Source organism: Typopeltis vanoorti, chromosome 22 (genome assembly GCF_054136105.1).
Source record: "Typopeltis vanoorti isolate ZY-2024b chromosome 22, IOZ_Tvanoo_1.0, whole genome shotgun sequence".
In the NCBI taxonomy this organism is placed as follows: domain Eukaryota; kingdom Metazoa; phylum Arthropoda; class Arachnida; order Uropygi; family Thelyphonidae; genus Typopeltis; species Typopeltis vanoorti.
The window spans coordinates 12,105,672-12,118,938 of record NC_143570.1 but is presented as its reverse complement, the minus strand read 5'-3'; the positions used below and the strand labels follow the sequence as shown (position 1 = coordinate 12,118,938).

Genomic DNA, 13,267 nt, shown 5'->3' with positions numbered 1-13,267 from the left:
ACGAAAATGAACTTATCTCACGACGACCATCGGCACTACCTCTTCTAGCTAACTACGGCTGACCTTCTCCGCAACGAACCCTCTTCACGATGACTGACTTTCCTCGAAAAAATTTTTCTCTCGATGTCTCCCCCTTTTCTGCTGCTCAATCGACCTTGGGTCTTGCTACTTTATTATTCCCTTGAGTATTCATAGAGGTCTTTTCCCCCACTTTTCTTTTTAGGTCGCTGCGTTAAGGCGGGAAACCCCATACATTCTTGACCTTCGTGTGTGTGATGGCCTTAGGTCTTATTCTTAATCCCGTCTGGAATATTTCATTGTCTTAACAATCTATTGTTACAATTCATTCAAATTTTTTTTTTCTTTGTCTTTTGTTGTTGTGCAGCATCGGTGTCAAACTCGTGGCCACATGCGGCCCGCAACAAATATTTTTGGGCCCAGCCAAACGTTTGCCAATTAAAGTGATTACTACATATAGCTGTGTTGCATGCATTTCCTTTACATGCAGGCGAACCATTTCCCTCACTATTTCTACCAGCCAATTATATACCTACTATCACATGCCCACGTCTAGTTGTGAGTCTTGTTTGAACTGACTTGTTTGGTGTGCGTAACAGGAAATATATCGCTTTCGGTGAACAAGAAAAATAAGTTTATTCACATTACGCTTATTAATTTGTGCAGTTATTTAGTGTCTGGTAAATTGATGTTCAAAAAAAAATATCAGTTTTTATTAAAATATTCTATTATTTTATGTTAACGATTATTCATTTTTATCAATCCTTTGTATTCAGCATGTCTCTATCGAAACCAAGTGATAGTAATAAATGAAAAATTGCTGATGAACATCGAAATTTCCAAGAAAAGTGGAAATTGGAGTATTTTTGCTGTGAAGTAAAAAATAAAATAATCTGCTTAATATGTAATAATGTTATCAGTGTACCAAAGTTATACAACATTAATTGTCACTATGAACAACATAAATCAAAATATGATAATTACGAGGGATTAATGAGACAAGAAAAGTTGAAAGAGCTATCCTGCTCTTTCAACTTTTACGTTGACTATCCTGCTCCAAGATTCTTAAACAATTCTAGGACTCGAAAGAAGAAATATGTCAGTTCTTAATAACTAAAAATCAAGACACAGGCCTGTTTTTTGACACAGTGTGGTTGCAAGATTTATGCTTCATGGTTGATATAACAAAACGCTTATATGATTTAAATTTAAAACTGCAAGGAAAAGATCAGATCATTACAAACGTGTGACCAAGTTAAGGCATTCAAATGTAAACTAGTTCTTTGGGAAAAGCAGTTGAAAAATGAAGATTTAATGCACTTTCCAACATGCAACATGAACAAATCAAGTTTAAGTGAAACTGCATCATATCAAAAATACGCAGAAAAAATTGTAAGCCTTAGAACTGAATTTGAAACAAGGTTTGTTGATTTTAAATTTTTGGAAGACAAGTATTCTTTGTTTACTTCGATTTTTTCAATAAATATTGAATCAGTACCTAATCAAATGCAAATGGAGGTAATTGAGATCCAGTGCAATTCAGATTTGAAGGCAAAATTCAGTGAAGTTGGCGTGCCTGGATTTTACAAATATTTACCTGCCAGGTTTAAAAATACTCGAAAATTCGCATATGAAATTATATCCATGTTTGGAAGTACTTATCAGTGTGAGCAGTTATTTACAATTATGAAGGGAAATAAATCTCCTGTCAGATCCAGAATTACTGACATTCACCTTGGATCAGTTTTGAAAGTAATCACTGCGAACAAGATTTTCCCCGAAGTAGGAAAGATAGCAGCAGAGAAGAGATGTCAAGTGTCAGGGAGAAAACATTAATTTTATCGTTGTTCTTGTTCTTTTTTTATACTGTACTTTTCAAAATAAACTGCGTTTTTATGAAAATTGAAGTTTTTGTTTTTTGCGGCCCAAATAAACTTAAACCTTGTTTATTTGGCCCGTGTTAGCCTTTGAGTTTGACATGCTTGTTTTACAGCAGATTAATAGTTAAATATTAACCAAAATTACAAGTATAGTAAATTAATTTGAATTCCTCAGTAAAATCGGTATAGAAAGAGTCTAATCTAAAAAATTCTGTCTATACAACATTTTACAGTTCAACCTTTGTTGCTATAACAGCTTTCAGTCTTCTGGGAAGGCTTTCCACTAGATTTGGGTATGTTGTTGTTGCAGTAATTCCTTTCAGTTATTCCAGAAAAACATTAGTGAGGTCAGTCAGTGATGTCAAGCAATTTGGCCTGGGTCACCATTGATGTTTCAATTCATCCCACAGTTGTTTGATCAGGTTGAGAGCAAGGATATGTGCAAGCCAGTCAAGTTCTTCAACACCCATCTCATCAAACCATTCCTGCACAGACTGTGGGCAGGAGCATTGTCATGTTGATACAGGAAAAAGCCTTCACCAAACTGTTGTCATAAAGTTGGACACAGAATTGTCCAGAATTTCATTATAGGCCACATATTAAATTCTTTGTCACTGGAACCAGGAGAGGGTCTAGTCCTAACCATGAAAAATAGCTGCAGATCATGACACCTCCTCCACTAAACTTCATAATTTGCAAAACACATTTAGACAGGTAGCATTCTCCTGGCATTTGCTAAACCCAAATTTGTCCATCAGACTGTCAGATGGTGAAGTGTGATTCATCACTCCTGGCCTGCTCCAGAATCCAATGGTAGTGGGTTTACACCACTCTACCCAACCTTTGGTGTTCCCCTTTCTGATGTTAGGCTTGTGTGCAGTTGTGGCCATGGAAGCCCATGCCCTTCAGCTCCTGGTGAACAGTTGTGATGCTGGTGTTGCTTACAGAGGCTTTTTTGGAACTCAGCAACAAGTGTATAAAAGGAAGCATACTTGCTTCCTTTTATACCTGAATGAGCCATAGTCGTAATGTATATAGTCGTATTTGCTACTGTGAAGGGGGTATCGAGATATTTTTGATCCAATAGTGCATCAATGCATCTTTGAGTTCTTGCTTTTGATTTGTTAGCTCATAGAGCATGCATTTTAATGTTAGTGATCAATATACAAATTTACATTTTTGTAACATAATACTTTTATAGAGTTTTATTGGTTGAGATGCTAATATTATTTGAGAAAGCAATTCAAGTTCATTTGTATCCATAGTGCTAGGCCACCCAAAGAAAAATCTTTGTAAGTTTGATTCTAGTCACAGACTAGAGAGAGAGAGAGATAACCTTTTTCAAAACCTTTCTTCAACTGGATCCTGAATTAACCGATCTCTGCCATGAGAATGAAAAAAAGAAAGGTTTTCTCCTGGTAACTCAGGTTTTTTAATCTTACAACTCAAGAAAATCAACCACAGAACTTTCACTATTTCTGACAATAACATATAGTGTTAGGGACCACGAGATAGCAGCAGTTGTCGTCCATACTCTTCTCCCTAGATGACAATTAAAATCATTGATAGTCTTGGACTAGCTATCTGTGATTGAGAAAGATGGAAATTGGCTGCAATATGCAAGCCTCACATTACCCGAAATAACATGCAACATCATTTTCAGTAGTGCAAAGAATGTGTACAGTGGGATGTGGAAGTTTGGAAAGCTGTATTATGCAGTGATGAATCGTTCTACACACCGAGTGGTATCTGAACATTCTGGACAATGCAATGCTTCCTACTTTGTGTCATTTCTACAGAACCTTTGTTCTGTAAAAATGCTGACTTCATTCTGTAGAAACCACAATGCTGACTATTGTCTCTTTGAGCAAGATAATGCACTGCGTCATAAGACTGCTGCTGTAAATGCATGGTTTGTGGACATGAACACTCATGATTGGCACTCCACCGAGCCCTCACCTCAACCTTATTGAACATCTGTGGAATGAACTGTAGTGTCGGGTGAGATCAAGGGATGTCTGCATCCCACAACAGTCCAGGACCTCATTACATGCCTATAGGAAGAATGGTCCAAAATTCCCATTGATTGTTATGGTACGTTTGTGGAAAGCATACCCTGTATAAATGCTGCAGCCATTGCAGTAAAAGGAAGTCCTGCATCTTATTAAGGTGGGCACCATGGCTGTTTGTTTTTCACACTATGGTGTTCATTGACTTCTTTCTATGCAGTGTACTTGCCTCACAGCCTTAGTTGCTTTGGCAATGCCATCAACATTCCAGTATGATCAGTAACTGAATTTTTACTGTTTGCTCTGAGTCCTTGTTTAACAAGATATCTCCTCCCCCAAACTTGTATGACATTTGATTGTTATACTATCATTGCATGTATAAACCTGCTTAAACATGTTTAGACCACACATTACCCAATATTTAAACCTCTTTAAATTGCACGCACACACACACATATATATATATTCAATCAGCTATTTCAGATTTTCAGTCCTTCCTCATTTCTTCCTTATTTACAAGAATATACCATATTAAAGTGATCATTTAACAAATGAAATGAGCTATAAGAGAATTCTTGCCAGTAGTGAGCCATGGATGTGATAAGTGTGTTTTTAGTTAACTGAAAAATATATTTTTTAATTTATTTATCTTTTAGTTAACAGTATTAGTTTAAATCACTTGTCATGATATTTGCAAATTTGGATCTATAGGAACCTAATTAATATATTCTGAGTAAGTAACATGTAGAGCACAGTCGAAAATATTTAATTAAAATGAATTAATTGCAAATACAGACACTCCTTGACATATGTAAGTAGACCATTCCACAACTCCTCATGTAAGTTGAAATTTACATAAGTTGGATTCTCTCCTTCCCCTACCTTTGCAAAAAATAAACATAATGCAATACGGAAATATTAAATAATTAAAAAAATTATAAACATCCTGTATTAAATACATAAGATACATATATTTTACACCATATCCAGTTGGCCAGTTTTTAAACACACCAAATATATACACACCAAAGGATCCTGTGTCTAGTATTAATAATCCTGTGTTCTATAAGATGCAGTTTGTTCCATTTCTTGGAGCAAATGTAGGATTGGTGTTCAGAAAGAGTATTAATTTCGCTCTGATTATTAATATTTTTGTAAGAAGACATGTAATTGTTCATGTGAATTATTCCACACAGCAAAAAACATCATCCATATAGCAAAGCTGTATTGAAGCTTTTGGATAAATTATTAAAATTTTCTCTTCTAGTTGTTCTAAACAGGGGTTAGCAAGAGAACCTTCACAGTACCTACCTTCAATTTGTCAATAAAGCTTTTCATTCCAGCTAAAATATCCAGAATTCATGACGAACTTGAAGATGTCTAGAATATCTGATGAAAATCTGGATGATAAAAATTCTAGGATCAACTAGAGGAACATTTGTAAGAAAAATCTTCAAACTGACATCTAGATCCTTATGGCTCTCGTCAACATCTGTTTTTTGCAAACCTTCCTTTCAGGTTGATATATATCCATCAGATTTTGTCTCCCCATCCCTCACAAAAGTATGGCATTATTAAATGCTTTTTTTCAAAGAAACTTTAATTCTCAACCCTAGAGCAGTCAAGAAGATTATCGACAATTTTTCTCTGCCTTCTGTTAAAAGAGAAGACCCATCTGGCATTTCAAACACATTTCTTGCACCTTAAAAAAGTTTAATATTTCCACAACTTTTAAGCCTATAAATTCGATTAACTCATTGATACCATCACCAAGAGATAAAATTCCATCTCTACTGCTACCTGAGTTCTATTCAATCAAATTCAACTGCAACTTATTCTACTTTAGACAAACAGGCCAATCTCTTTCTATATGCCTTCCTGAACACCAATATTACATTTCCTCCAAGATGATGTTCCGATAAATATGAGTTTCTCTTTCCAAAGTACTTCAGCATCACCAAAATCTCAGCCTCAACAATGGGCTCTCTGTGCCAAAAATCACATACATGCACACTTCAACTGATCTAAATAGTATCGTTTTTTACTTGACTGTCTACAATTGCATATAAGGGAACATTTCATTCTCCTTATACCTTCATTGTTGTTTAATTTATTGATTTCAAACTGTTTTACACTGATGATGATCCATGATATGAGAAGTGAAATATTCACATATCAAACGTGCTGTAGGAACTGCAGGTAAATTAGTATTCTGTGTTTCATTTTAAATTAAAATAAGTTAATATTTGGTCCAAACAGTAACATTATGAATTACAGTCAATTCATACTATATCAAACACCTCTATAATATAACAAACTTTGGTCCTTACAAGTTTCTTTTTGGAAGGATTACTGATGTGTGTGTGTGTGGTAGGGTGAAGACAGTTTTCTGACAGGAAGGATTAATGATGTGTGTGTGGGGAGAGTGCATAACATAAACAGGAATGTATAAGAAAAATAATAACTGAAAAAGCTAGCATTGTGTAGTCCTTTTAAACAGTATTTAAGACAGTTATATTTTTTTTTAAAAAAAGTACATCCTTAACTAGAAGTAGATCGTTTTCCATTGATCAACAGTCTTGTGCAAAGGATTAATCTTAGAAAAAGAAGAGATTCCATTATATTGGGTGTAGTCATTAGTATATGTATCATTCTGATCATCATTTATACCTTCCATTAAAATGAAGGGTGTTGACTTTCTTTTTTAATGTGCATATATGTATAAAATGTATTGAATGATTTTGCATTTTATGCATTTATAAAAGTCAGTTTTTCTAAATATTACATGGAAGAAAGAAATTTTATATAGCAGATAAATTAATATCATTGAATCCATTTCTATAAATTTTGGTAACATGGTGTTGTTACTTGTCTAAAATGGTCAATTGTTTTATTATCATTTTTCAAGTTGATCCTCCCTTTTAATGTGAAATACATTTCATATGGAGTGTATTTCACAATACATTAGTCTCTGATATTGGCTTTATTCAAGAGCAAGAAACATCCCAGTAAACAGTTGGTATAATATCAGATTTGTGTGATTGATCTGTAATTTGTGAAATATTTGCTTAATTAGCAATGCTTATTATTAGAAAAACTAAATAGAAATTGTAATCTTTCAAAAAGGTTAAAATTTTAAGATATAAATATAATTTTTGAAAATGAACAATAAATATCTTGGCAGCAGTGTAATAACTTTGCAAACATTCTAATAATTATCAGATTGAAAACTGAGAAAAAAGATGTATATTTTGTTGCATAAAAGTAGTAAGAATGTGATTGTTCTTTAAATTATTATAGTTTTTTAGCAACTTGAAAACAAATTACAGTAAATAATTGGCAAAGGAAACATCGTTGGATCAAAATATGGAATAAGAACGTTTGCTGGGGCAATCTAATGGAATGCATACTGCATTCCATTGGATTGAAAGAAAACCTTCTACATTTTACTGTCAGATCTGACAGCATCATCAGGATTTAAAAAAAAAAAAAAATTAGAAACTAAACATAAAAAATAAAACCTGGAAGACTCACAAAAAGTTAGTTCCTAAAAACAAAGCATAATCCTGAGATAAGAGCAGAGTTTATACACATGACATGTCTTGTATACATTTGCTATATGCATTCCATTGTTTTGTAGGGTTTTTAGGTATTGGCATAGAAGTGATCTGATATACAATATGGATAGATGAGTGGCTTCCAAATGTCATGCCGAATTAGGCTTATTTAGACTCGCATGCAAGCATACCTCACTAGACTCATTGAAGACCAGATCATGAGGTGGCTTTGTAATAAGCATATGAAGCCAGTGACTATTCCATGAAGACTTGACGTGTTTGTATTGTGATATTGCTACAATATTCGGCTTTACCTTCCCAAATAGGTTTGGAAAGGAACACTGATAGTAAATGGCTTTGCATTGGTTTAACCATCCAAGCAAACATATATTGATGAAATATATCAAATAATTTATGCTTTATATCCACATTATACTAATAATATCCAAATGTTATTTCAGTTTCCATGGACATTTCACATCCATGCAGTGGTGCACCCAGGGGGGGGGGGGCAAGGGGACCAGGCACCCCCCCCAAAGAAAAGGAAAAAACACTAGAAAAATTTCCAAAAATCTTTTCCTAATTAAAATTCATTTTTTTTTTATTTATGTTGTGTGCTACTTATGAATTAGCGATCACTGCAGATGCTCAGTTATAGGTGGTATGCGATGTGTAGTGTGTATTCGCAAAACGTCTACTCAACTCGGCCCCCTCCAAAGGTTAAATCCTGAGCGCTCGGCCCCTTCCAAGATTAAATCCTGAGTGCGCCACTGCATCCATGTATTTATCAGTGTGTGAACACGTCAACGTCAGTACGGTTCTTTAAGGAGATTCCATTGCCAACATTTTATACTATAGAAGCGATATATTGGGTAGGCCCACCAATGTATGCTAAAGACATGAAATCTTTAACTAATCTGAATTTAGTTTTTTTTTTTTTTTTTTTTCAACATTGTTTCCTAGGACACAACAGCCTTTTTTAATGTGATGATTTATCCTGATGATTCTCTGAGGCAATTTGACAGTGAAATGTAGATGTTTCTGAGTAAAACCTATTAAAAATAATTTCAGTGACAGTATTCTTAGTGTCTTACTTCAATTGATCAAGTAATGTTAATTATTCTTTTCTTGGGCCAAAATCTACTTTATTTTAGGAAATCTTTGACAAACATAAATTGCATAACTGTGGACGATCATTGCATACACACACACACGTATATATATATGTGTGTGTGTGTGTGTTATTGTGATTAAAGATGTAATTTTTTTTTTGTTTAACCTCCCAACTGGCCAGTCTATAGACATCCAGCTAAATTTGGATATGATTCTGTAACACCCATTGAATAACATGGATAAGAAGTGCAATTTGATTCACTGCTCACTATTTCATCCACTTTGGCTGGTAGGGAGGTTAATTAAGTAACAATCTTTTTTGTTTAATCCATAAAGCATTAAGTTAATTACTGAGAAGTTTGAAATTTTTTCCATTATTGTTATGGTGTTAATATATTTACACTGTTATGAACTGTTTTAGCTGAAGTCCACTGTTTTGATAATTACACTAGTGATTATTGATTTAAAATGTGCAACAAGATACAAATGAAACAAAATAACATACATCACCTAAATCTTGGTTCTTCACTCCCCAAATAAAGAAAGACTTATTTATTGATTGCTCATAAATTAGATCACATATCATTCTCATAATGCACAATCTCCAGAATATGATTATGGACAGATAATCCTCACAACCAGTTGTAACAGTCCTGAGGATCATCATCCTGTAGAATACACCAGGTTATCTTGAAGTTTTAATGATATTTCATGAGCAGTTGTTACTTATTGCATTGATGAGGTTTATAACAGGTTGTTCTGCTAATTCTTAGGTCACTGTGTATAAAGTGTAAATGATAAAAGTTACTAATTTTTATTTTATGACCAGTTAGGTTTTATTTTTTGTTATTATTATGTACAATTATTGCAGCTTAAAAGTATTAATTAAATGTTTCATATGCAAGACAAAACAGATATCATATTCTTGATATGTACCCCTAAGCAGTGTATATATTATAATAGCTACATGATTAAGTTTGTATCATTACTAGCTTACTATTAATTAATCTGTTATTTGTCAGGTATCTAGTATCAGCAAGTCTTATATTGTAATCTGCTAAGACTGCTGACATCTTCAGTTCACCTAGATCTTGGTCATCCTGTCATTAGACACCTGTTTTGCTAACCTTTCCACATTCTATTAGTGGCCAAACCACTTGAGGTTAGCTCTGCTCACATATTCTTGAATGTTAACATTGTCAAGTTCTTTGAATATTGTTGATATGATTCTGTCACTAATGCTATCTGTTAACTTCCTTAATTTTTTTCAGAACTCTGATATCTGTGGTCTCTGGTCTTTGATCAACCATTTTATGTTTAACCCAACACTCAATAAGTTAAAATTGATTTGAAGACGCTCTTTTTATATTGCTTATTTATGGTTCACTGTTTTGGTTAATTTAGCTGAAATGTCATATGCTGCATCTAAGGTATTTTGTTTAGTTCATATTATGAGCTAAATTTTTTCCCTCCTTCTTCAGCAGTGTTTTTAGGTTTGCTCCATTGTCTGTTAGTTATTATATCACCTAATCTGCTGTAGATTAGGCTATATTCTCACTGTGATTTTCAAAGTTGTCATATGTTTCAGTAGCATGTGCATATAATTTTTCTCAGTGAATGAATTGCCAGTTACTGTAATACATGACTTGTTAATTTATAATGCCCACATATCTATATTGTTGAATAATTACCCACATTCAACAAAATAGGATTAATTTTTAAATTGTTCATTGTATGGTTTAGTGTTTTTTTTTTTTTTTTTGATGATTTCTTGCTTAGTGGCTTTTACAGTGATTAAAGTTTTTGCATATAAAAATATTTCATGAAACTTCTTTCATCCAAAGATAAGAGGACAGGTTGATCTTTAACAGTCATTTCAAGTAAGATTCTGTCTACAGAATTAGAATTGAATAATTTGTATTGGTGGTACTATCAAATCTTAAGATTTTAATGCTTAGTAGGATTATTCCTGATAAATATCAGTAGAAGAATGCATTTTGATAGTGAATATGTATATTGCACCCATGGCTCACTTTGTTTCTCCAAATATCATCAGGTTTTTTGGTATTGGTTACAAATATAGTTGCTCTTGCTGCTTTTACTGTTCTTATCATTGATTTTCTCTTGACTAATATTAAGAATGAAAACAGTACTTGTATTTTTGATGTTCATTCAAAAAATAAAAATTTAAAAAAATTGCAGAAATCTGAATTAATATGAGCTCCCTTTGAAGTCCAATAGGAAATTGATTTCTGAAATGTGGAATGAAAACTTCCTTACTGCTAATTCTAAGAAATGGTATATCTGTTGCTTTCTCATTTCTAGACTCATGAAACTCGGAGTTTAGCTTTGGTTGTTATTTTACAATATAAATTCCATTATATTCTTAAGTTTCTGATTTTATTGGTTGAGATTAGATATCATCACCCTGCTTACTTGCAGGGTATGAGTCTGCTATCCCATTATGGCATGGATGTATCCTTTAGGATACGGATATGATTTTCATTCCTATTGAGACCACAGCCACCATTGTGTTTACTGGAGATGTACTATGTTTTTCTAGAGCAGAATTCTCATATTACATAATCTTAGACTATGCACAGCACTGATATGCTATAGGGTTCAGTCTCTTCTAGGCGAGATTGTCATTTAAAAAGAATTATTGTATAAAGGACAAGTGTCAAATATTTAAATTAATGAAGCATATTGAAACAATTTTCATAGTTTTAAATATATATTTCTGTTTTATTCTACTTGCTCTGCTCAAAAAGAAAAGAAACTATGTTAATGTGAATACAGCAATCCTTCAATTATCCAACCACCTGGGAGAGCAATGTGCCAGTCAGATAATTGAATAGTTGAATGAATGAAGATGCAGTTACATGGTGCTGTGCCAAAAGTCATTTGATATCACCATCTTATTCAAGGGTCAGATAACTGAGAAACAACTGTAATAACAGAAATATTGGAATGAATTCTTTGCTTATTAAAACAAAGTACTTTGATTATTCCTAACGCTATTTTAAACATTTACATGAAGCTATGAGATAATCAAATTATGAGTTTCAGTGATAATTCAAGACATTACAGAATTGAATGACTAGAACTGAGATTTAAGTAAAAAGGTTTTAAGGTTCTAGTCATTCAATTCTTTATAAAAATATGTATGTTAACCGAGTTAATGATCATTCTTTCATTATGTATATTTATAAATATATATAAATATGTGTATATATATATATATATATATGTATATATATATAATACAGCATCTCTCTCTCTCTCTTTCCCTGTAGTTAATAAGCATTAATGCTGACATTGCTTAAGCCAGGATATAATATTATTATTAAACATTTAACCTCCATGGAGACTTATTGTGGGAGGTACATACTATCACACACAAAGTTCATAAGTTACACTGACTGAATTCACTTTAGTGAGAGTTTCATTGTATTAGCAGATATCAATACATTTTTAATTTTTTTTTCTAACAAATGTTTAAATTCTGAATTCAGAATTAAGGTACCACATAAAGGATTTAACATTCATTTTATTTGTGTAATAATAATCAATCAGTATTGTATTGAAATTCAGTACAATAGCAATGCTAATATAGATTTATATTGGAAATTTCTTCGCAGTTAATGTGACTATTACTTAAATCTTAATTAACTTTACTTGTATTTATATAGAAAAGTTTAAGTGATACATGATTTTTATTACTTACCATCCTGCTTATTAGAAGCCTAAAGTGATTTCAAATATCATATCATGAGGTTTTGCTCTCAGAGGATTTGTTAAGTGAGGTATGGCTGTCTTCAAGATGCAAATCAGTGTGATTGCAGGACATATAAGCCCAAACATAAAATATCAACCAGATTATTGTTCTGACTACAGTCAAGAGTAGCAGATTATTATTATTATTATATGACCCCTCCATGGACCCATGACAGAAAGGCACTCTACTCCACTACTCTCACATCTCACTCCTACTGTTTAATTCTCCCACCATCCACACAACTACCATCAATGCTATTTACTGCCTTTCACCAGCAATATTCTTTGTCTGTAAATTACAGGTGTTCTGATAGCTGATTTACCTGTATGCAGGAAGAAAAAATCCCTGCTATTTCAGTATGAAATTAGCTAACTCACCTTCTGTTGCAAAAGCCCATGTAACGATTTGCCTCATCATGATGAGAATCAAATTCAGACATTTCCAATCAAATGGCACAATGTACTGTCATTCTTCCTGTTGCACTACAGAAGCTTAAATTACGTTTCTTGTATTTGGCTGAAGGATGATAGCTCCTTAAAAATATTCAGCAGCTCTCTACTTGGGGTTTTATTAGCATAAGCATTCTCTATAAAAGCCTTTCAATTATGAATTGGAATTTTTTATTTTTTTATTTTTATATAATGAAACCTGTGGTGAATTCATCACTAAAAAACACATGTACTAACCACAGTGATAACTTTTAATACATAAATATTTCATCCCAAGTATCTTGGGACATCATCAGTACAGTAAATTCAAACAATACTAGGAATAACATACATTTAGGGCGCATGATTATAATGGAATCTCAATGTGCATGCAGTAATGTGCTATAGAAGTAAATTAAAAATATAACTGAACAACAAAAAAAAAAAAAAATTAACATATATAAAGATTATTTTACACAATTTT

The 13,267-nt window shown here is 32.9% G+C and overlaps 1 protein-coding gene across 3 annotated transcripts in view; it reads left to right on the top strand.

Annotated features, from left to right (window-relative positions):
• Gos28 (golgi SNAP receptor complex member Gos28) overlaps positions 1–11,687 on the top strand; it is a 167,909-nt gene extending 156,222 nt beyond the window's left edge. Inside the window, exons 8-9 of one of the 3 annotated variants that reach the window (XM_090412004.1) lie at positions 4,703–4,718; positions 11,349–11,687. In XM_090412004.1, coding sequence (XP_090268130.1) covers positions 4,703–4,713 — 11 coding nt within the window. In that variant the 3' untranslated portion in view covers positions 4,714–4,718; positions 11,349–11,687. Of the gene's footprint in view, positions 1–4,702; positions 4,719–6,459; positions 7,187–11,348 lie in introns of those variants that run through there. The other 2 variants (XM_090412003.1, XM_090412002.1) reach the window with 2 other exon arrangements.
• The last annotated feature ends 1,580 nt before the right edge of the window (positions 11,688–13,267 follow it).